This window comes from Podarcis muralis, chromosome 16 (assembly GCF_964188315.1).
Source record: "Podarcis muralis chromosome 16, rPodMur119.hap1.1, whole genome shotgun sequence".
NCBI lineage: Eukaryota > Metazoa > Chordata > Lepidosauria > Squamata > Lacertidae > Podarcis > Podarcis muralis.
In genome coordinates this window covers 27,484,587-27,508,819 of record NC_135670.1, presented here as the reverse complement: position 1 = coordinate 27,508,819, position 24,233 = coordinate 27,484,587, and the positions used below count along the sequence as shown (strand labels likewise).

The window sequence follows — 24,233 nt, the reverse complement described above, 5'->3', positions numbered from 1 at the left end:
ATCTCACAGGTAAACTGGTCCCAGGTGGTTAATATTGTCAGATCACTTCTCAAAAGTTGATGATTAGGAGAGAAAAGGAGATGGAGATGGAGATGGAGATGGAGATGATGGAGATGGAGATGATGGAGATGGAGATGATGGAGATGGAGATGATGGATATGGAGATGGAGATGATGGAGATGATGGAGATGATGGAGATGATGGAGATGATGGAGATGGAGATGGAGATGCCTCCTGCTCAAACCCAGTCAAACCCAGCCTGGTATTATCTACCCCAGGGACAGCCAATGGGGTGCTTTCCCGATGTCATTAGACTCCAGCTTCCATCAGCCCCAGCCATAAGGGACGGCGATCAGGAAGTATAGGAGCAGTAGTCCAACAACATGTTCAGGGTGTCATGTTGACTACCCATGGTCTATCCCGAACACCAGCAGCAGCCTTTTCCAGCCTTATCAGGAGATGCTGGGGATTGAGCCCTAGACCTTGTGAAGGTGCTGTACCACTGAGCTAGAACCCATATCCCCCATAAAGAGAAAGCAGATGCTCCCCATTACCAACCAGTGCAGTAAACAGAGAGGACAAGGAAGAGAGGAGTCCAGGCCATGGCAGGGGAAACGGAGTAGTATCAGGTTCCCGAACCAATGGTTTCTCTGAGCAGAACCCAGATGGTCTCCCTTAAACCTCTCAGGACTGGAGAAATGCAAACACATGCAAATACTGTATCCTGTTTATGAACGGGTTCATACCAGTATAGGAAGCTGCCTTACACCAAGTCAGACCATGGACTCATCTAGCTCTGGGTTGTCTAGCAGAAGCTCTCCAGGTTATTTCAGGCAGGATACATCCCTGTCCCTAGCTGGAGATGCTGAGGATTGAATCTGGGGCCTTCCTTCTACACACAGGAGAGTTGCTCCACCACTGAGCTATGGCCCATCCCTCCCTATGCCTAGTTCCGAGACGAAGACTTCCCTCAAAAATCTATTAGGTTTTGAAACCATATTTCAACATTAGCCCCCATGCCTGAACTTATTCAGGACCAGTTGTGGGATGGGGCAGGGGAGGTGACCCCTGAGTTGACCCAATGTATACGGTAAGTCATAGTAGCAGATTCTACCTGCCTCCCCACCACTTCCCCTGTGCAAAAAGAGCAACAGTAGCACCTACTGGTGATTCAAAACAGAAAGGCTCCTGTGCTGACCCCATGATGTTCGCATGTGGTTTGCGAACGTGCCTCCCGCATGGATCACGTTTGCAACCCGAGGTATGACTGTAAATTAAATTCAGTTCAGTCTGAGGATGATAAAGGCTAGGGAAAGAGGCCGCTCTAAGTTTCCTTCATAGACCTTTTGTAGACTAGAGCTTCTCTCCCCCCCCCCCTTTTTAATTTTTATTTTACACACACAATTCCATCTGATGTTATATTCCATCTCTGCGATCCATTTTTCACCATCTTCACCTGTGTGTCTGTTATGTACTGAGTTGAATAGGATCCAAAAGGCAGCAGTCTGATTGGTCCTAGAACAATAGGATTCAATATGCAGCAGTCTGATTGGTCCTAGAACAATACAGCAGTATGATTGGTCCGCAGGAGCCACCCAGTCCAGCTCCAGATGGAAGTGAATCCGCAACCTGATTGGCCTACAGGAGAATCCCAGAATTAGCCAATCACGTGCGGCCTATTGTGTAAATAATTTATATAAAGCAGATATTTGGGGGGAACTTGCACTCCTCACTACTATGAGCTGAATAAAGAGCATGAAATCCACACTCGACTCCGAGTATATTTCAATGTCCATAACTTAAACTAGCCTCTCAAAAGAGGGTTACCCAGTGCTTTGTAAATTAATACAAGGATCCTGAACATGGCTTGGTAGCAAGTGCTGAAGTTTGGCATGAATTGTCCCATGAGCCCTTAAGAGAACAAGGTCAGCTCTTACATCTACCAGCTGCAAGCAATACCAAGTAGAGCTAATCACCTAAAGGAAGGTTTTTGTCTCACTTCCTCATCAGCTTGTATCATTGTGTGTGTACTGCTGTCTTCAGCTTGACAGTAATAGTGAGCTTCATCTTCTGCTTGGACGTTGGAGATGGTTAAGGTGACAGAATTGGCCGAGGTGTCATAAGAACCAGAGAATCGCTCTGGGATCCCCGACACTCTCTCTTCATCATTGTATATTAGCAGTATCGGAGCGCTGTTGGGTTTCTGTTGGTACCAGTGATTCCACTTGCTTCTTATACCCCCACTGCTTCTCGTACAAGAGATCCCGACTGTTTCTCCCATGGAGGCCGAGACGAAAGGCGGCTGAGTCATCGTGAACTGCGCCTCACAACCTGGAACCAAAAACGGCAGCAAAAAAAATAAGTGGAAGTGGAGGATCAGAAAGTGAATACCCTGGCATAAATGGGGGGGGGGGGAACTAGGGGAATATATTTAATAAAACATGTTTAAATCCTCCCTCCTACCCCAGCAACAGCAAGCGAGAAATAGGAAGAGTTTCAAGAGCTGAGCCATGGTGAGGAATTCACAGCTTCCTGGGACAAAGGGGTTTCTAGCTGGAGGAATTAGGCAATCCCCTTTTCAATGCAAGAAAGGGTCCCTGCATGCAAATATCCTTGAAGCTCATTGGCTGCTCCAGGCAGCTGGTTTCCTTCTGTGTCAATAAAAGGATGTCGCTAAGCTCTTTGCAGAACTTTCAAAGGATCATTTATGTCCAGGAACGACCCAATGGCTCAACGTTGGCTCCCTCTGGTTTAGGCTACAATGCCGGCTCGCTAACTTGCCGGGTTGCTCTTTAAATACGCTGAATGGAATTTGAAGGACATCATGGCAAACAGCCTGATCGTAGATGTATCATCTTATCTATCTGTTTAATATTTACAAGCTGCACTTTAAGAACATATATTAAGGCAGCTCGCAACACAAAAACAATACAATGCAATAAAACAAATAAATATCTGTAATCATCATCATCATTATCATCATCATAGCTGTCAACCGTCCCTTATTTGGCGGGAAATTCCCTTATCCCAGCGCCGTATCCCGCTGCTGTCCCTTATTGATGATGTCCCTTAAATTTCCCGGGTTTCAAAGGAAGCAGCTCCTCTCCCTCCCTCCCTGCTGGCCAGGGAGGAGGGAGGCTCCAACTGTGTTGCTTGGCTGCGTTGCTCACCCAATAAGGAGTCTAAGAACAACTGGGGGGTGGAGCTTGCATGCCTTGTGCCGATCAAATCGGCCGCGTTGCCTGGGGACTCGCCTTTGCTCAGCGCTTCCCAGCGGAGAGGTGACGGTGGTTTTCCTTGCTGCATCCCCTTTGCCGGGTTGCTGCGCTGTGGGAACCACCGCCTGAGGCTTTGTTTGGCTGCTGGCTGGGCTTTCTGCCTTTGGCTCAGAGGGGCTCAGAAGTTGAACATACCTGTGCTCCGAAAATCCCTTATTTTGGCTGCTGATCCCTTATTATCGGGGCTGCTGGTCCCTTATTTTCAAATCTGTAAGTTGACAGCTATGATAATAATACTAATAATAATAATGAATGTCAATAAAAGATCAACAGATACTGGTTGGTTAAAGAGGGAAAAAATCATATTGGAAAGGACTGCCTAACAAGTATAATATTAGAAAGAAAGCAGGGTATAATGGGCTAGTCCTATTCCAAGTGGATCTATTAAATACACATGGCTTCCTTAGGTTCATTCATTTCAGTGGGTTTACTCTGAGTAGGACTTAGTTCACAAAGTTTAAAGCACTCACATTTGATTTATTTTTCAGTCATATTTGAAGTTTTGAAAATAAAATAGGGAAGTCATAATATGAATGGATAAATTATAATTTTGCTGGCCATTCTCTAATGCTTGTAATTTTTCTCCTGAGTCCTGACAGCCTGTGAGGTTTCCATCAAGATTTCATTCACCGCAAGAGGAACTTAGGCTAATGGAGGCAGTTTAGGAGAGTTTTCGTCTCGCTTCCCCATGTGCATGGACCACTGTGACATACTGGCCAGGGATATTAATGGTGCGGTAATAATCAGCCTCGTCTTCTACAACTAATCCAGAACGCGGCAGCTAGACTGGTGGCTGGGGGCGGCCGCCGAGACCATATAACACCGGTCTTGAAAGACCTACATTGGCTCCCAGTACGTTTCCGAGCACAATTCAAAGTGTTGGTGCTGACCTTCAAAGCCCTAAACAGTCTCAGCCCAGTATACCTGAAGGAGCGTCTGCATCCCCATTGTTCAGCCCGGACGCTGAGGTCCAGTGCCGAGGGCCTTCTGGCAGTTCCCTCATTGCGAGAGGCCAAGTTACAGGGAACCAGGCAGAGGGCCTTCTTGGTAGTGGCGCCTGCCCTGTGGAACGCCCTTCCAGCAGATGTCAAAGCGATAAACAACTACCTGACATTCAGAAGACATCTTAAGGCAGCCCTGTTCAGGGAAGTTTTTAACGTGTGACATCTTAGTGTATTTTTGGTTTCTATGGAAGCCGCCCAGAGTGGCTGGGGAGGCCCAGCCAGATGGGCGGGGTATAAATAATAAATTATTATTATTATTATTATTATTATTATTATTATTATTATTACTTCTGCCATGGCTCCTGTGATGGTCAGGGACATGGTGTTCCCTGACTTAGACCCAGAGAAATGGGCTGCGATGCCTGGTGCTCTTCTGCTGGTCAATCAACAGCCGTGGAGAATTCCCCAGTTTCTGATGGACCCAGAGAGGGTAGTTGCCATCAGTGATGGTTCCACCACTGAAGCTGCAGGAAAAGGTGACCGTATCTCCTGCAGACACAACCTCTGAGGGCTTCAGGGAGCTGCTGCTGGGCACTGGGACCTGGAAGGGAAAGCCACTTCCGCCTTAAGGAGGAAGTGGAGTTGCGGGCTTCACGGCCCCTCCCCTCCACACACGTCACCGCCTAGCCGGCCAATCGGCTGGTTCGGGGGCGTGGTCTGCCCTAAATAGGCAGGACGCGGCCCGGGATCTCCCTCTTTGCTGACCGCCAGCTGGCACGCCCCCTATCGGTGACCCCGGGGGAGTTCCTAGTTGATGTGCATCAGCAGGACTCCCCCTACTGGTGGTTAACCCTTCCCGGACTTCAAGCAGATGAGCTGGAGTCAGATATAGTCAGTTAGGAGAGCCAGTGTGGTGTAGTGGTTAAGAGTGGTGGACTCATAATCTGGTGAGCTGGGTTCGATTCCCTATTCCTCCACATGCAGCAGCTGGGTGACCTTGAGCCAGTCACACTTCTCTGAAGTCTCTCAGCCCCACTCACCCCACAGAGTGTTTGTTGTGGGGGAGGAAGGGAAAGGAGAATTTTAGCCGCTTTGAGACTCCTTCAGGTAGTGAAAAAGCAGGATATCAAATCCAAACTCCTACTACTACTACTACTACTACTACTCTTCTTCTTCTTCTTCTTCTTCTTCTTCTTCTTTGACCAATGCCTAAGCCAATGCCACTCATCACCTGCAACCAATAAAGTTGTGGCCTTTTTTTTAGCCCATTAACCTTAATAATTGTGTCATGTGTTGTTATGTACTGAGTTGAATAGGATCCAAAATGCAGCAGTCTGATTGGTCCTAGAACAATAGGATTCAGAATGCAGCAGTCTGATTGGTCCTAGAACAATGCAGCAGTATGATTGGTTGGCAGGAACCACCCAATCCAGCTCCAGATAGAAGTGAATCCACAACCTGATTGGCTTACAGAAGAATTCCGGAATTAGCCAATCATGTGCAGCCCATTGTGTAAATAATGTATATAAAGCAGATACTTTGAGGGGACTTTCATTCATTCCTCCTCACCACTATGAGCTGAATAAAGAGCATGAAATCACTTTGCGACTCGGAGTATATTTCATGTGTCTTTATTTCCACCGGGAGGGGGGGGTCGGGAACTTGCCATGCAACAAGAACTGTCTCACACAGTGTAGCAACCCCAAACCTTCACAAATATTGGATTATAGTGTAAAAGACTTTTGTCAGATTTTTCTCTTCCTTTCGCTATTCAATTGCTCTCACCGATGGAAGACAGGATTGAGATGATCAGGGAGGCCCAGGCCATCGTGGAGGAACAGGAAGCAATGGGATCTCTGGCCAGCCTCTTCCCCATCCCTCTTAAACCTCCAGTGGCCCAGACAGCAGACTCTTCATGCAAATGTCCTGCTCCTGTCCCAGAGGGTATTAAAGCTCCAAAATAAGCAGAAGGGCCTTTGCTGCACTCTGTCAGATGCCTAAGGCACGCCCACGAGCAGTGACCCCGGGGGAGTTCCTAGTTGATGTGCATCAGCAGGACTCCCCCTACTGGTGGTTAACCCTTCCCGGACTTCAAGCAGATGAGCTGGAGTCAGATATAGTCAGTTAGGAGAGCCAGTGTGGTGTAGTGGTTAAGAGTGGTGGACTCATAATCTGGTGAGCTGGGTTCGATTCCCTATTCCTCCACATGCAGCAGCTGGGTGACCTTGAGCCAGTCACACTTCTCTGAAGTCTCTCAGCCCCACTCACCCCACAGAGTGTTTGTTGTGGGGGAGGAAGGGAAAGGAGAATTTTAGCCGCTTTGAGATTCCTTCAGGTAGTGAAAAAGCAGGATATCAAATCCAAACTCCTCCTCCTCCTCCTCTTCTTCTTCTTCTTCTTCTTCTTCTTCTTCTTTGACCAATGCCTAAGCCAATGCCACTCATCACCTGCAACCAATAAAGTTGTGGCCTTTTTTTTAGCCCATTAACCTTAATAATTGTGTCATGTGTTGTTATGTACTGAGTTGAATAGGATCCAAAATGCAGCAGTCTGATTGGTCCTAGAACAATAGGATTCAGAATGCAGCAGTCTGATTGGTCCTAGAACAATGCAGCAGTATGATTGGTTGGCAGGAACCACCCAATCCAGCTCCAGATAGAAGTGAATCCACAACCTGATTGGCTTACAGAAGAATTCCGGAATTAGCCAATCATGTGCAGCCCATTGTGTAAATAATGTATATAAAGCAGATACTTTGAGGGGACTTTCATTCATTCCTCCTCACCACTATGAGCTGAATAAAGAGCATGAAATCACTTTGCGACTCGGAGTATATTTCATGTGTCTTTATTTCCACCGGGAGGGGGGGGTCGGGAACTTGCCATGCAACAAGAACTGTCTCACACAGTGTAGCAACCCCAAACCTTCACAAATATTGGATTATAGTGTAAAAGACTTGTCAGATTTTTCTCTTCCTTTCGCTATTCAATTGCTCTCACCGATGGAAGACAGGATTGAGATGATCAGGGAGGCCCAGGCCATCGTGGAGGAACAGGAAGCAATGGGATCTCTGGCCAGCCTCTTCCCCATCCCTCTTAAACCTCCAGTGGCCCAGACAGCAGACTCTTCATGCAAATGTCCTGCTCCTGTCCCAGAGGGTATTAAAGCTCCAAAATAAGCAGAAGGGCCTTTGCTGCACTCTGTCAGATGCCTAAGGCACGCCCACGAGCAGTGACCCCGGGGGAGTTCCTAGTTGATGTGCATCAGCAGAACTCCCCCTACTGGTGGTTAACCCTTCCCGGACTTCAAGTGGACGGGCTAAAGCCGGATATAGTCGGTTAGGACCAATGCCTAAGCCAATACTGCTCATCACCTGTAACCAATAAAGTTGTGGCCTTATTTAGCCCATTAACCTTAATAATTGTGTCATGTGTCTTTATTTCCCCTGGGGGGGGCAGGAACTCGCCACTCAATTCCCATCATCCCTGACCACTGGTCTTGCCAACTAAGGATGATGGGAGTTGCAGTCCAAAAACAGCTGGAGACCCAACGATGGGAGACACTGAGGTAGATGCTAACAGCTGGAGTTGAAAGAGTATCCTTCTGTAGTCAAAAATCTCTACTTCAGTGCATTAAACATGCAACAATTTTAGGTCCAATAACCTTTCTCCTCTCCACTCCTCTTGTTCCTGCACCTCTCTTTTGGGCCCAGAGAGTTGTTGTTCCAGTTCTACATATGACTGCATCACGGTGCAACATGTTTGCATGCCACAGTGCACAATAATAATCCCCTTCGTCGCCCTCCTCAATGCTGGAGACAGTTAGCTTTGCAGTGTTGCCATATGTCTCTCCAGAAAAGCGCTCAGGGATACCTGTGGCTCTTTCTCTGGACTTGTAGATTAGTAACTGGGGAGCCTTCCCTTCTCTCTGAAGGTACCAGGATGGGTGGACTGTGCTGATAAACTCCACGCCTTGCAGAGTGCAGGACAGGGTTGTTGACCCTCTGAGGGCCACGGAGACGGGACCATTTGTCTGAGTCAACGCAGCCTGGGAACTGAGACCTGGGAGGAATAAGATGGAAACCAAACCATTGCATCACTCACCTCTGAAACATGCATCCCATGATTTAGTGGTACTGATAAAGACAGGGTTTTGGGGAGCAGTACTGTCACACACTTGCTGTCTCTGGAGATCGAGGTACCATGCTAAGCGATGAAGCTATCGCAGAAATGGGAAAGCAGCTCAAAGCAACGTCAACAGCTGCTTAATCGGGGAACCCTCCTGATCAAACCTAATCCCTATTTCTCACCGTTGCAAAAAGCCGAGAAGACAAGGAGGAGAAGGTTCAGTCCCATGGTGGAGAAGACAGACTAGCAGCTCTGCTGACCAAGAGCCTCATGCTCTTCTCCTTTAAACCCTCCTGAGGCCTGAGGAAGGTCTTCCTTATGCAAATCTGCATCTCTGCTCCCTTCTAGGGTCCAGTCTTTGAAAGGAAGAAACATGTAGGATTCCTGGCATGGGTGTGTGTGGGTGTTTGCATGCATATATCGATAAAGCCCCTGTCTCAAGGGTGGGGGAACTGTGGAGCTCCAGGTGTTGTTGAACAACTCCCAACCCCCCCCCCCCCCCCTGATCATTGGTTGCGCCAGCTGGAGCTGATGGGAGTTGGAGCCAGGAGCATCTTGGGAGACACAGCGTTGCTCATCCCTGCTTGATTCTTTCCATGGCTGCATCACAGATGAGGATAAATGGAGGATTTTTCTGCTGCAATTGTAATGGGGTGTGTCCTTTATACAGCAAGATGGCAGCACCAAGGTGGGGAGTCTGATATCCCAGCATTGAACAGCTTTCCCTCTACAGTGGTACCTCGGGTTACAGACGCTTCAGGTTACAGACTCCACTAATCCAGAAATAGTACCTCAGGTTAAGAACTTTGCTTCAGGATGAGAACAGAAATCGTGCTCCGGCGGCGCGGTGGCAGCGGGAGGCCCCATTAGCTAAAGTGGTGCTTCAGGTTAAGAACAGTTTCAGGTTAAGAACGGGCCTCTGGAACGAATTAAGTACTTAACCCGAGGTACCACTGTATAGTGTTTGCTCTGCCTCTCCAGCAGGGATTAATTCACCGATGGTCTTCTTTGCTTCCCTTCCTGACCCTCCAAGTGTCCCTGTTTTCCAGGGACAGTCCTGGATTTACAGAAGCCGTCCCAGTTTCTGATTTGATCCTGGAATTCCCCACTTAAGATGTCCCTGTTCCAAGTTAAGAGCAGCCATTCCTTCCTTGGTTAACTCAGTCAGTAAAAGGACAACCTGCTTTCTAAAACATTCCTCCTGGCTGGTTTGCACAATGTTGGTTACTCTTTGAGGATTAATCCTGATTACAACTGAACGCGATATGTAAAGCACAGCCGTTACAAAGGGGCTCCTTCCATGCTATTTCAGAAAAGAGTTTTTCTCGCCATCCATTCTACCATAGGGCCATCTCATGGTGAGAATTTTAAGAGCAAAGCTGGTGGGAGCTTTCAGCTTGAGTAAGCTGAACGCCCTTTCAGAGCAGCAGAATTTCCCTTGGGAGGTGATGGGCATAACAGGTGCAGGAAGAAATATTTGATCGTGGTTTCCAGGTGTCTGCGAATGACAGTTGATTTTTTTTTTTAAAAAAAGGCTAGCTATTGTGTTTATTTCATAGAATCATAGAACCGTATAGTTGGAAGGGACCTCAAGGATCATCTAGTCCAACCCCCTGAAATGCAGCTAAAGCATCCATGACAGATGTCCATCCCACCTCTGCTTAAAAACCTCCAAGGAAGGAGAGTCCACAGCCTCCCGAGGGAGATAGTTCCAATCTTTGATCACACTGATGTCTCACCCCATAAGAATTCTCAAAGTGAATTTACAGTCTTCACTTTGCCCCTGTTGGAGTCAGGCAGGTTTTCTAAGTTTCTCATTTTTCCATTCTTAAATTCTCCACTTTTCTGCAGTTTTTTTGGAAAGTCATGAAAATTTGCCAGTAAGTTAATGTGAATTTCTCCTAATGCACACTTTTTTTTTTTTTTTGATTCAGCACTGACTAATGAACATGTTTTTGCTAGTGCATGGGTAGGCAAACTAAGGCCCAGAAGCCGGATCTGGCCCAATTGCCTTCTAAATCCGGCCCACGGATGGTCCGGGAATCAGTGTGTTTTTACATGAGTAGAATATGTCTCTGTTTTATTCTCACAACAACCCTGTGAGGTTGGGCCAGTCTCTGTCTAGGGGGACGCGGGTGGCGCTGTGGGTTAAACCACAGAGCCTAGGACTTGCCGATCAGAAAGTCGGCGGTTCGAATCCCCGTGACGGGGTGACCTCCCATTGCTCGGTCCCTGCTCCTGCCAACCTAGCAGTTCGAAAGCACATCAAAGTGCAAGTACATAAATAGGTACCGCTCCGGTGGGAAGGTAAACAGCGTTTCCGTGTGCTGCTCTGGTTCGCCAGAAGTGGCTTAGTCACGCTGGCCACATGACCCAGAAGCTGTCTGAGGACAAACGCCGGCTCCCTCGGCCTATAGAGCGAGATGAGCGCGCAACCCCAGAGTCGGTCACGACTGGACCTAATGGTCAGGGGTCCCTTTACCTTTTTACTCCACTTAGTGTCCTAGGGGGACTTGAACCCTGATCTCCAAGGTCCTAGTCCGAGCCCTAACCACCAAACCACACTGGCTCACCACATTTTGTACTTCTGCAAACCTTTAGATTCCTCCTCCCCACCGCCAAGCCTCCAAGGAGCTCCTCCTTCTCTGTAGATGGCAACATTTAGCTACCTAAGGATCTGTAATCAGAGAGAAGGGATTTGCTATTGGTCTGTACAGGTGGGAACTGAAACACGATTGTGGTTTGGGGGGTTTCCGTTCGCTGCCCAAACTACAAAAATAGAATCTAGACTCTGACAAGTGTCTTCATGCAAATCCATCTGCTGGATTGACTTCCTTATCAGCTGTGTCTATAGCCTATTCCCCAAGGGGATAGGATGGAGTTTTGGTCTTGGTTCTCCCTTAAGCTAAAGCACTGTGGTATTCTCCCCCGGCCGATGTCAGGCAGTAATAGATGCCGTCATCCTCCGTCTGGACCCCAGAGATAGCGAGGTAGCAGGTGCTGCTTTGGGCATCTTTGAAAGCAGAAAAGCGATCAGGGACCCCTGAACCTTTATGTTGGTTTGATTCATCTTTGTAATACAAAATGCGTTTGGGAGAGCCCTGATGCTTCCACTGGAGCCAGACGATGGTGTGGCTTGCGATGGTTGTGATGCTGTCGCCGGACAGGGTGCAGGGGAGCTGAGTGACACTTCCTAGGGGTGCCAGCATAGAGCTAGGCTGGTTTAGCATCACTTCTGCATTGCCTGTGGTTCGAAGACACAAACACAACACAGAGACATCAGCAGGTCATTTTTAAAGCAGAACAGCAGGTACACAGCATGCTGGTGACCCCTTGGGTGAGCCTGTGAACTTTGAGTGTTTCATTCCATAACCCTGAGGTGGGTCACGTCGCTGTCCACAGAGATGCAGCTTTCTACAAACATCAGAGGCTGGATCCATGTTAAGTTAGCTGAACATGTGCCCCACTGAAATCTGTTTGATTTGTAGCCCACCCTCCCTATCAAAGGGCAGGCAAACACACAAGCAATAAAACATGTTAACATAATTCCAGTACAGATGTGGACTGGGAAAGATCTCCACCCAAAAGCCCTGTTAGAAGAGGGAGGTCTTCTGCAGGCACCAAAATGGCACCTGTCTGATATTTAATGAGAGGGGATTCCAAAGACAGGTGCCACCACACTAAAGGCCCTGTTCCCATGTTACATGGAGCAGACCTCCTGATAAGATGGTATCTGCAGAGGTCCTCTCCTGCAGAGTGCAGAAATCAATGGGATAAGTTCAACTTAAGTTCCACTGATTTCAACGGAAAAGTTTGGCTCCAGCCCAATGTCTCCATCTGAGTAGCAAGGAGGGGATTGCAGAGATTGTCCCCTATCCAACTGCAGATCCAGTTTGCAGTCCTTGTCCGTGTGTAATTCTCCATGTGGCAAGGCAATAAGACCTAAGTCTCTGCCAAGGCGTCCAGAACTGAATCTGTAGATTCCAGGAGATTGCCAGTACCTGCTAAGAAAAGACCCAGAAACCATAGAGCTGGTGGTGCTAGCAGAACCATGGTCTAGCAGCATTTACGGAGCAACCAGCCTTTTCAACCTTAGTACAGCTCCCAGCCCCACAGAAATCTTTAAGCACATTTAAGAGGTAGAATTTCAGAGGTGGAGCAGAGGCAAAGTCTGGATGCAAATGAGTCCCTCAAGCTGTGAGCATACAAATGTTTGCTTCCTAGCCAGAAACATAAGAAGCTGCCTTATTCTGAGTCAGACCACTGGTCCAACTAGCTCAGGGGGGTCTATACTCAGTGGTAGTGGTTTTCTAGTTTTTCAGACAGGGAGTCCTTCCAGAGCCTACATGAAAATGCTAGGAAGTGAACCTGGGGCCTTCTACATGCAGAACAGATGCTGTACCAATGAACTACAACAATTATTTGATTGAAATAGGGACGTCCTGTTCCATAATAATAATAATAATAATAATAATAATAATAATAATAATAATTTTATCATTTGTATCTCATTGATCTGACTGGGTTGTCCCAGCTACGCTGGGCAGCTTCCAACCTACTTTTCAGACAGATGAGGTGGAAAATAGAAAAGGTTTATTGCAAACTGCAGTAAGACAGGCACAGAAGGTTCTTTTGCAAAACACTTTGGGCTGTTGTTGTTTTTTCACAATCAAGCAGTGTACAAATTTTATGAAATTAAAAATATATGAGATGCACGGCGAGACTGGCATGGGTAGCCATAGGAAGCTGCTTTCTAACCATTAGAGTTCTTTTTTAAAAAAAAAAAGTGTTTGGTAGAGAAACTGTGCTGTGATAGAGGTCAAAGAGGCAGACCGAAGGTAATCCATTTGATAGTCCCTTTCCAATGGATTCCTCCAACATCCTGTATGGGAAATTCATCCGGAAGACAAAATGTATCGAACAGTTAATGGTCTGACACAGAGCCCTTCCTGCCCCTGTTCCTTCCTGTTAAGTTGTGGGTGAACATATCAGACGACACTTGGAGGGCTTCCAATTGGCAGGTTGAAGACCTTGCTTGGTATGTATACATCGCTTGCTGTTTTGGAATAAAACCTTTAATCTTCCCACTCACTTGTGTATTCTGTATTGCTTCTGAATTTTAAAAGAAGCGCCTTGCCTTTGGCTAGACACATCCCAACTCCTGGCCCGCAGATAAAAGATTCAGCAATGCATGTTCAGGAACCAGTAGTCATTCGTGAGAACCATTTGCCCCATTGCCGCAGAGATGTGGCTTTCTCCTCAAGAGCATTTCAGGGTGACACCACGTTCTACCCGCAAATAGGGAATGACCATCTCCCTGTTAAAAAAGGCTGAACAGAATTTGAAGATCGGTTTGTCCAAATCAGCATCGAAAAACTCCACAACTGCCTTTTCATAATCCAGGGACACCTTGATCTTCCTGGGAAGACGTGCCAGTCTCAACATGGTCCACTTGGGAGAAGTAAAAGCCCAGAGGCAACAGGAGGGAAGAGAGTCACTCAATGAGCCATGGCCAGAATTCCTCTCCTTTCCCACAGCCCAGATCCCACAATAAGGACTAAGGCTGCTCTTTGCATTCCTCTGGAAAGATTCTCGTACAACCCCCACAGCCCACTCAGCCTCTTCCTCCTCAACCTCCATCCCCACCTCCACCTCCCACCAATGTTTCCCTGAAACAAATCTCTCGCAGCCCAGGACACAGGGATCAAAGTGGAACCTCTCAAGGCTCGTGGGCACGTCCTGCTTTCCATCTCCCCATCTCACGCTTTTCAGGTCATCAGACACAATGAGGTATGGATATGCTGTGCTTGGATCCAGAATTATACTTCCTGCAGGACAGAGGGAAAGAAGGAACGTGGAGATTTGAGGAACGTAAAAACAAGCCCAGCTCAATCTAATCAGAGACCTATCTTACAGGTGCAGAACTGAGACCCAAGGTCCTCTTGAACTGGTCCTCAAGGTTCTCTCTAGGCCATGCCTCCTCCCCAGGCCACACCCCCGGAAGGCGCTCCTGGAAGGAGATGTGCATGGATGGAAACAGAGGAAGGTGCCTTATACCTTGGTCCATACAGCACAGTCTTGTCTATTCAGCAGTTCTCTGGAGTTCCAAACAGGGTTGTCTCTTCCCCAGCTCTACCTAGAGATGCTGAGAATTGAACCTGGAACCTTTTGCATTCAAGGCAGATGCTCTAGCTAGGCTTCTAATGAGAACAGGACTAGATGTCAACTACTGTTGAGAACAGGACTAGATGGATTGGGTATTAGGGATCAGTTTGGGCATCATTTGCTAGAAGCTGGGTGTCAAATGGAGCAACTGGATGGAGCCCCTTTGCAGGAATTGACTGATCAGTTGGCTAGCCTTAATAACAGAAGGGAGTCTAGAGTGCCTATTGTAATGATGGCGTTCTGATGCAGGTCAGAGGTCTTGGCCAATCACGAAAATCCACCCACCGGGGGTGCGAGCGCCACCATGCCAATCCACCTGGGAGGCGGGTTTTGTCACACACACCCTAGGCATGACACCCAGGATGGACCGCACACACCCCCCACACACACCCCTTGCCATGCCCCTGAGCACTAGCAAGTCTCTGAGTTCAACGTATTTTCCCGCTCCCCTGTTTGCCCCCAATACCTTCCCATTTTCCCGTAATCTTGATCAGAGCAATTTTTTCCGGTGAGCAACTGTTGGGGTGATTAACCAACTCATGCCCCACTTCCTCCTCATCTTTGGACCTGGAAGGGAAGATGGACAGCTTTCAGTACTCAACAATCCCCTTGCCCTCCCATACAAATGTGTAGTAAGAACATAAGAAGAGAAGATGCTGTGGGGGAATTAATATATGAATCCCTGTGGACTCACTTGTGTGGGTGAACAACAAAAGAACTGACTAGGTGACTAGATTCAAAACACAGGGCTAGCACACAGAAAGCCCCAGCAGAATTTAAAATCAAGTCACAACTTGTGCAGCAGTACAGCATAGGAATAGACTGTTAATCCTGTTTAAAAGTTCTGTTTAGTCCGCTGAAGCAACAGACCTCACTGAACACGCCACACACTGCTAAGTTTAAAATTATTTACTTACCTATTCAAAAGTCTGATACATGTGTTGTTCTGTGTAGAAAATACAGCAAGATACCGTATTTTTCACTCTGTAAGATGCACTTTTCCCTCCTAAAAAGTAAGGGGAAATGTGTGTGCGTCTTATGGAGCAAATACAGGCTGCGCAGCTATCACTGAAGCCAGAACAGCAAGAGGGATTGCTGCGCAGCGATTCCTCTTGTTGTTCTGGCTTCTGGGATACCCGTGTGAAGCCTCTTCAGGGCAGCGGGAGCGTTCCTCCCATTGCGCTGAAGAGGCTTTGCGTTGCTTACGCTGAAGCTTTGCGTTGCTTTCTTCAACAACATTTGATTCAGAATATTTTTTTTTCTTGTTTTCCTCCTCTAAAAACTAGGTGCGTCTTATAGAGCGAAAGATACGGTAGCTTCAAGCATGTGTTCTAAGCTTGGAGAACAAGCTTAGGCACATCCTCCTTGGTCAGTTACATTGCATGGAGAGCTAGGGAGGGAGGGAGGGAAGGTCTCACTTCCTTCCTCTCCTGAGGAAAGGGAGCATGACCTAGCTGAGTGTAGGAATCTAACTCTGTGGTTTTAACCCCTTCATGCACTAACTAGCCCTATGCTTGCTAGTTATGCTTGACTGCAATTTCCCGCAGATACATTCACAGATAAGAGTCCCAGTCTGACATTTTGAGCCTGGAGGTCTCTCTCCCAAGAACATTTCAATCTAGTGAACCCTCTAGACCAGGAATGAGCAACCCATCGCTCTGTCCAACTCTTATTAGCCCCAGTTGCCCTGCCAGGGGTCAGAGATGATGACAGCTGTAGTCTAAGAACATCTGGAAATCCAAAGGTTCCCCAACTCAATATCATTCCCCATGCTTCACACTTCAGAGTGAAATTGACCAGAGGAGAAAGCAGGGGTTGCATTTGAGGGAGATTTCCTGGTACTGCTCAGGAATTCTAAGAAGTCACAAAATCAGTGCAGTGCTGAAAGATTCAGTCCAACGTCGTGATTAAAAATGGACTCCAGTTCTATCCAGACATAGACAATAACCTGTTCTTGATCTTCAGACCATGCACAATTGACTACAAGATTGTAAGAGGAGTCCAAAGGCACAGACCCATTACTCAATTTCCAAATTTATGTTTTACATGTAAAAGGTTGTAAGGGTAAATCAATGTTGTCAAGGTTAAAAGGGTATTAGAGAAAGATTTCCCACCCTTGCTTTCAATGTTGATTGTACATAGCAGAATTTGTTGTCATACTTGTAAGAGCATGTTGTTTTCAGTGAAATAGAATCTGTTCTGCAGTTGTGTGTGTGTGTGTGTGTGTGTGTGTGTGTGTGTGTTTGTATGTGACAAGAAAGAGTTACATACCTGTTCAAGTTCCTTCTGATCCCCTGAAAGAGAGAACAAGATAAATGAGGTCTCAGCTACAGGGACAGAACATACAATGAGTTTGAATAGAACGTAAGACACGACAGCGCATCTGTGGGTCGCGTTTTGCCACTTCCATGCATGCGCGTGACATCATTTTGAGTGTCTGCGCATGCGCGAGCGGCAAAACCCAGAAGCAGCGTGCTCCATTACTTCCGGATTGCCACAGAGTGCAACCCGGAAGCGCTCAACCTGAAGCACATTCAACCCAAGGTATGACTGTACCAGTGAATTTCTTCTCAGGCTCAGGAAAGAAAACGTAGAACCACAAAATTATTCTCTGGCTCAGATGAAAATCCTGGATGTGTGACGCTTCTGCTGGCCAGGGAACATGGGAATTCTCCTAAACTCCACATTATGAGCTAAGCAGTGAATGATTCACCAGTCTTGAGGGATCTTCTCTTCTTTATTCCCTAGGTCCTGGGGCAAGTGTGGGGACATGCAGGCCCAGGGGCCAAATGCAGCCCTCTGGGAAGCTCTATTTGGCCCCAGGACATATCCTCCACTACCCTTCTCCTGTCCTAGGATGTGTCCCTTTTTTGTGGAATATTTTATTGGTTTTATAATAAAATGACATTGATCACCTCCAACAAAACCTGTGCAGTGTTATGTGAACACTTCAGTCGCATATTATAAGGAAAATTGAGCAGGGACACTGCCTAATAACTGAATCATTGAATGCATCCTCAAAGGTTCACCAATCTGTGACAGATTCTCTGTAAGTAAACTCGAGCAGTTGGAGGTCTGTCATTAACATCACTTTATTTACATGGCTGATAATACAGGAACTGTACTTTGTCCATCCTGTTTAGTTTGGCCTCTAACAACCCTTCTGTGTTACATTAAATGCTTGAAAAGAGACACATCCCAAAGTCTCCCTTGCCAGCGTGTCATGGCTTTCAAGTGGGAGGGAATCTGTAAACAGGCAGTGGTAAACTGCAGGTTTAAAGGTAAAGGTAAGGGACCCCTGGACAGTTAAGTCCAGTCAAAGGCCGAGGGAGCCGGCGTTTGTCCACAGACAGCTTTCCAGGTCATGTGGCCAGCAGGACTAAACTGCTTCTGGCACAAGAGAACACTGTGACGGAAACCAGAGAGCACGGAAACACCATTTACCTACCCACTACAGTGGTACCTATTTATCTACTTGCACTGGCGTGCTTCCGAACTGCTAGGTTGGCAGGAGCTGGGACAGAGCAACAGGAGCTCACTCCATCGTGGGGATTCAAACTGCCAACCTTCTGATCAGCAAGCCCAAGAGGCTCAGTGGTTTAGACCACAGCGCCACCCGCATCCCTATTGGTAAACCTCAGGGCAGTTAGGCAGTTAGGACTTTATGTATAAGAGGAGTCCACATCAGTATCTGGTGACAGAAGGGCCACAGCAGGTTCCTCATTGCTTTTGTGGTATATATCTTTGTCTTGAATCTCACCTTGTCAGGTAAAACGGGGAATATGCAGGAGAGATGATTTTGAGGAGCTATGGAAGGTATTTGTAGAATATTTACTGTTAAAACGGAAAAAGGTCAAACCATCGCAAGAGGTGTTCAAATTTTGGGAGGTTGGATAGTTACAATGGAATGGTCTTGGGAGTGGGGTGTACATTTTTATTTTATTTCTTATTTCTTTTTTGGGGAAAATTTTAAAAAATTGGTTTGTACAGTCAAACCTCGGTTCCCGAACACCTCCATTATCGTATGTTTCGGCTCCTGAATGCCGAAAACCCAGAAGTACAGTGGTGCCTCGCAAGACGAAATGAATCCGTTCCGCGAGTCTCTTCGTCTTGCGGTTTTTTCGTCTTGCGAAGCACGGCTATTAGCGGCTTAGCGGCTATTAACGGCTTAGCGGCTATTAACGGCTTAGCGGCTATTAACGGCTTAGCGGCTTTAAGAAAAAGGAAACAAACTCGCAAGAACTCGCAAGACGTTTCGTCTTGCGAAGCAAGCCCATAGGGAAATTCGTCTTGCAGAACGACTCAAAAAACGGAAAACCCTTTCGTTTAGCGAGTTTTTCGTCTTGTGAGGCATTCGTCTTGCGGGGCACCACTGTAACTGCTCCGGTTTTCAAATGATTTTCGGAAGCTGAACGGCTTCCAGGGAGTTTTTATATTTTTTCTCCGTTGACTTTGCCTACAGCCCTTTGAACCTCAGTTGTCAAACATTTTGGAAGTTGAACGGTCTTCTGGAATGGATTACATTCGACAACCGAGGTTTGACTGTACCACTTCAGACTAAAAGCAGGGCGGGGGGTTAATCTCACCTTGCTATGTCCCAGCTGGGGGAGCCCTACACCAAGTTCTGAATCAGGCTCCATCTGGGGACAGGGAGTTGGCGTCCTCAGACAAGACTGAGTAGGGGCTGTTCACAACCAAGGTTAGTCCTCTGACACTGAAGCCAAATGAGTCCTGAGCCCTAGAGAAAGGCAGTGCCCACTACAAAGCCAGCCCATTCCCATCAGTGGTCAGTTACTGGTAAGGACTCCTCAGGAGTAAAATCCTCCTCTCAAGGAGACGTCTGGAGAGAAGAGACTTGATAGGAGTCAACTGAGGTTCAGGTATGGGTCTAAGTAAAGGTAAAGGGACCCCTGACCATTAGGTCCAGTCGTGGCCGACTCTGGGGTTGCCCGCTCATCTCACTTTATTGGCCGAGGGAGCAGGAGTACAGCTTCTGGGTCATGTGGCCAGCATGACTAAGCCGCTTCTGGCGAACCAGAACAGCGCACGGAAACGCCGTTGACCTTCCCGCCGGAGCGGTACCTATTTATCTACTTGCACTTTGACGTGCTTTTGAACTGCTAGGTTGGCAGGAGCAGGGACCGAGCAATGGGAGCTCACCCTGTCACGGGGATTCGAACCACCGACCTTCTGATCGGCAAGTCCTAGGCTCTGTGGTTTAACCCACAGCGCCACCTGCGTCCCTTTTGGTATGGGTCTAGCAGCTCCTAATTATGTCAGGTGATCCTACCCACTTGTCAAACTTGAGCCATGGGGGTTGGGCAGGGGATAACGGCTACAACACAGGATTCAGCCCCCTTCCTATCACCATTAGAGTGGCAAAGATTTCCATGGAACCTGGAGTGCAAAAAAATTTAAAGGACAAATATCTAAACTGGCGGGTGGAATGGACAGAACTGCTCTCCATACAGGAAATTTTTTGGAACTCATTTCCCCCTAATACAACATAATTTTGCATTTTATTTTCACCAATAAATGCACTGCATTTCCCCCTCATTCTGTAACCTATTTTGTTTTTGGTCAGAGATCTGCATTGCATAACATCTGGAGGACACAATGTTGGTTGGGGCTTATCTAGACAAGTTCCTACCTGTTCAATATGCTCCAGGAGAACCACTGAGTGCTGGCTGTGCTGTGGCGAATGTTCACACTTGGAACATAGCAATTCTCTGTCTTCTTTGCAGAACAGTAGAAGTTTTTCCTTGTGTCTGTCACACAATGCTCCTTTGCAGCGTTTGCAGTTTTCTACAATGCTGGTCAGCAGCCAGTTTGGCCGGTAACTCCCTTTCTGGATCTTGGTTCGGCAGATAGGACATTCCGGTGGACCTATTTCCTTCCATGTATCGCAGTGATGGTTGATGCAGGCCTTACAAAAGTTATGGCCACAATCTAGAGTCACAATGCCTGTTAAGTAGTCTATGCAAATAGGGCACTTAATGTCTTCTTCCATAACTACAAGCAGTGTGGACGTCCCTTTCGGTATCATGGTTCCCTTACAAATATAAAAAAAATAAGATGTTTCTTAGTAAAGTTATTGATTTAGAAGTACAATTCCATCCACTCCTTCATTTCCTCCCCCCCCCCCAACATGGAAATGTAACAGCTGAGTTCTTCTACACAACCAGAGTAATTGACCAGAAAGATACAATACCACCTGTTAAGTTGTGGGTGAACACATCAGACGACAGTGATTCTTCAAACAGCTCTTGTTTATTCACAGGCCAGGACAGAACTGAACTGAAGGGTTCAGCCAGCCTGCTTATATAGATCTCCACTACAACACAACAGTAACCATTTTCTGTAACTATCCAATCACTGAACGTCACTTTCAATCCCTTATCTGCATATGTGGACCTGAGTGAAAACTATCTACAGTATCCCCCTGCTGGCCCAGGGTGGGAACTTCAGTACATAACACCACTGCTGAGGCTTTGTAGGCCAAGGTGTCATTTGTGTGATCTAGATGTAGTGTAGCCTTTTTGAAGCTCTCTTGTGCTGATAAAAGTAACGGTTTGCCTTGCAACAGCAGAGCAAATGAGCAGATGCTTAGCTAATGCCTTTTGAAAAGCTTTGAGAAGCTTTGAGCCTGCTTTGGGGGGGGGGTGACTTTGGGCCTAGGTGGGGTCACCTGTCCTCACCTTCCTTCATTAGGGATGAATGAATCTGTGCATTCTGGTGTTTTTCTCCCCCCCCCCCCAAACTTATGTTCAATTTGTCACATTTCTGAACCACTTTGCCAATTTATTAAATAAATAAAAAGGAGCAGCTCATGAAAATTCACCAGCATTTTACAGCACATTTCCCCCAATATTCATACTTTCGTATGCAATTTCCTCTACTATGCATTATTAATAGTAATTAAGAATTTTGTGCATCTAACTTGCAAGCCTCAGCCCAGTAGGAGCCTGTAGTGGTCAGATGGGATTACCATGAGGAATTATAAAATATACATCAAGCCATTGTGTCCACGATGAAGATATTGTGTTGATTGGGTTTGATTATTGACGATAATTTCTGATTAAATCCTATAAGATTCTATATTCGTGCCCTTTTCATGCCCTTTTGACTCTACTGCCCATTTCTCTCTCCTCACGTCACGTACGCAGCAGTACACAGCAGTTGCTTCGCCAGGCAGGCATCCTGGGCCATAAAGATTGTGGGCAAGTTCTTTGATGTAGTTTCTTATATATAATCTTAAAATGTTAATCTTGGAGCCAGGAAACAGATCTCACATGAAGGTGGTAGTGATCTGGTCTTTCTGGCCATCCTTCTTATCATGTTTATTTCTCAGCTCTGGGGTTCCCAGATGCACCCCTTTGTAGTTCTCAACTTATTTACTACCCCTTTGTAGTTCTCAACATATTTACCCCAAAATATATGCATGCTAATTAGTGTTGTAGTATAACTTTTTCCCCATGTGGGGTTTAATGAAATGCTCAGAGGAAATATGATTGGTTCTTACGAGCACTGTGCAAAAGATTCTTTTGCTAATAAAATGGCCTGGTGAGGGGTGTGGTGGACGCACTTTTCTCCGAGAGCCTTGCTGGTCAAAGCCTCGTGTCTTGATTTTTAATCAGGGTCCAATCCTTCCTTTACTTTGCAAACGCAACAGGAGCCAGTTGCAAATCATAGCACAGACGCTCAGTGAGGGGACTGTCCTCCTCCAATCCCTTCTCCCAATTAACCTCCGTCTCCAGGGCCTGCCCCCATGACATCAACAGGGGGTTCCCTTAGGTCTCAGGTCTGGGCCTTGAAATTTCAGGATCTGAGATGCTCCTGACCTAGCAACCCTAGTTGATTTGGTGACAACCATTTCCCAAGTCCACCAGTAGGGGAGAGTCTCATTTATAACCTTGTACAGTGTCACTCTGTGTTCCTAAAAGACCAAGGTAAAGCGTGGGCCCATCGCAGGTAAATTATGAGCAAGCAGAGGGTGGCATATGCTTCTGTTTTCAGCTTATTGCAGATTTTAATTACTTTCTGAATGTTTTAAATGCTGTTTAACTGCTTTTATCGATAACTTTATTGTTTTATTATTTTTGTAAACTGCTTTCTGGTTTGTATACATAAATTTTATGGAAGAGATACATGTGAATCAATTGAACTTTTTTTTAAGTAAGCAAACCAAATTCATTTCCCTCCCCTCCCCTCCCTAGTTTCCTACCTTTTTCTTTCGAACCATTCGATCACCACCCTCACAGGATTCCAGGAGTTCCTCTGGCTTATCACACCTTCCCATCTTGCTTTTCGCATCTTCCCCTTCTTTAGATTTTGTGGGTCCCCCTGCATGCCTTGCTAGCTCGTGGTTCCACCTGTAGCTGCCTTCTTTAAAAGGTTTTCCGCACTGAGGGCAAGAACCTGCTGCATCAGAGTCGCTCCAATACTGGATGAGGCAAGCACGGCAGAAACTGTGTCCACAGTCAGTAATCACTGGCTCCAAGAAACGTTGGTGGCAAACGGGGCAAGTCATTTCTTCCTGGCCGAGAGTGCCTCCAGCAGCCATGTTTCCTTCAAAAACAGCCTGAAGCCTTTTTTTTTAGAAGGTAAACACTGGAATAGAATTTCCGGCAGGACGCCATGGTGGGAGTGCCTCTCCAAGTTGTAATTTATAGCATGTCAACAACTGCAAACATATGCTGCGATAAAGAGGGTGTGTGGAGATCTGGTTGAAGAAAAGAGATCAACCAGAGGCAGACAGATTTTACTCATCTGTTCCAGATTCAGAGGCCCTGGAATGCATTTAATGATACCTTTTTAATTTTGAATAATGTATGCTTTTTATAACTGTATATGTTGTTTTGAGAAAAAAATATTGTTCAGTCGTACCTCAGGTTACATACGCTTCAGGTTACAGACTCCGCTAACCCAGAAATAGTGCTTCAGGTTAAGAACTTTGCTTCAGGATGAGAACAGAAATAGTGTTCCGGCGCCGCAGCAGCAGCAAGAGGCCCCATTAGCTAAAGTGGTGCTTCAGGTGAAGAACAATTTCAGGTTAAAGACGGACCTCCGGAACGAATTAAGTACTTAGCCTGAGGTACCACTGTAGTAAGCAATGACTGGTTGGCATCCCTCTGTCCAGGGAAACAATGGAGGGGTGCACCTTTGGGAGTGAAGTCAAACTGTTGCAAGGTTGCAATGTCTGCCGTGGCTACAGGATACAGGAGGGACATGTTTTGCTACAGCTGAGGTAGAAGAAGGTGGCCGGTTGTCATGCAATGAATGAATGCAAATACAGAGGTACCTCGGTTTTCGAATGTACAGTTTCATCTTCTTGCAAGGCCCCAGTGATGGCCAAAGACATTGTATCCCCAGTTCTAGACCCAGAGAAATGGGCTGGGACACCGAATGCTCTTTTGCTGGTGTGGTAAAGCAACAGCCACAGCACTTTACCCAACTGTGCTAGATCCAGAGAGGGTAGTTGTTATCAGTGATGCTTCCGCTATCAAATGTGCAAGACATGCTGATGGTCCCACCTAGAGGAACAGCCTCTGAGGGTTTCGGGGACTGTAGTTGCTGGATGCCGAGACCTGAGAAGGAATGAGGTAAGGACCAGCTTATCGAACTATATCTCAGTGTAGCAAAGTCTGCACTCTGGGAGAGGATGAGAAAGACCTGGGTCTGTCTCAAACTAGTTTCTCTTACCAATGGAGACCAGGACT

The 24,233-nt window shown here is 46.8% G+C and overlaps 3 protein-coding genes across 3 annotated transcripts; all 3 read right to left on the bottom strand.

The window, feature by feature from the left end:
• Positions 1–1,734: 1,734 nt before the first annotated feature.
• On the bottom strand, positions 1,735–10,178 carry LOC144325881 (uncharacterized). The gene is made up of 4 exons (XM_077920676.1): positions 8,532–10,178; positions 7,854–8,283; positions 2,464–2,549; positions 1,735–2,331 (listed from the first exon to the last, which is right to left on the bottom strand). Exons 1-4 carry the CDS (start codon positions 8,575–8,577, stop codon positions 1,973–1,975), a joined length of 921 nt encoding a protein of 306 aa, XP_077776802.1. The 5' UTR covers positions 8,578–10,178; the 3' UTR covers positions 1,735–1,972.
• Positions 10,179–10,853: 675 nt separating this feature from the next.
• Positions 10,854–12,475, bottom strand: VPREB3 (V-set pre-B cell surrogate light chain 3). The gene is made up of 2 exons (XM_028711019.2): positions 12,351–12,475; positions 10,854–11,593 (listed from the first exon to the last, which is right to left on the bottom strand). The coding sequence occupies exons 1-2, from the start codon at positions 12,400–12,402 to the stop codon at positions 11,250–11,252; spliced, it is 396 nt and encodes a 131-aa protein (XP_028566852.2). The 5' UTR covers positions 12,403–12,475; the 3' UTR covers positions 10,854–11,249.
• Positions 12,476–12,823: 348 nt separating this feature from the next.
• LOC114586867 (E3 ubiquitin-protein ligase TRIM68-like) lies at positions 12,824–24,098 on the bottom strand. The gene is made up of 5 exons (XM_028710713.2): positions 22,739–24,098; positions 20,165–20,566; positions 16,786–16,808; positions 14,981–15,081; positions 12,824–14,177 (listed from the first exon to the last, which is right to left on the bottom strand). Exons 1-5 carry the CDS (start codon positions 23,075–23,077, stop codon positions 13,609–13,611), a joined length of 1,434 nt encoding a protein of 477 aa, XP_028566546.2. The 5' UTR covers positions 23,078–24,098; the 3' UTR covers positions 12,824–13,608.
• Positions 24,099–24,233: the final 135 nt, after the last annotated feature.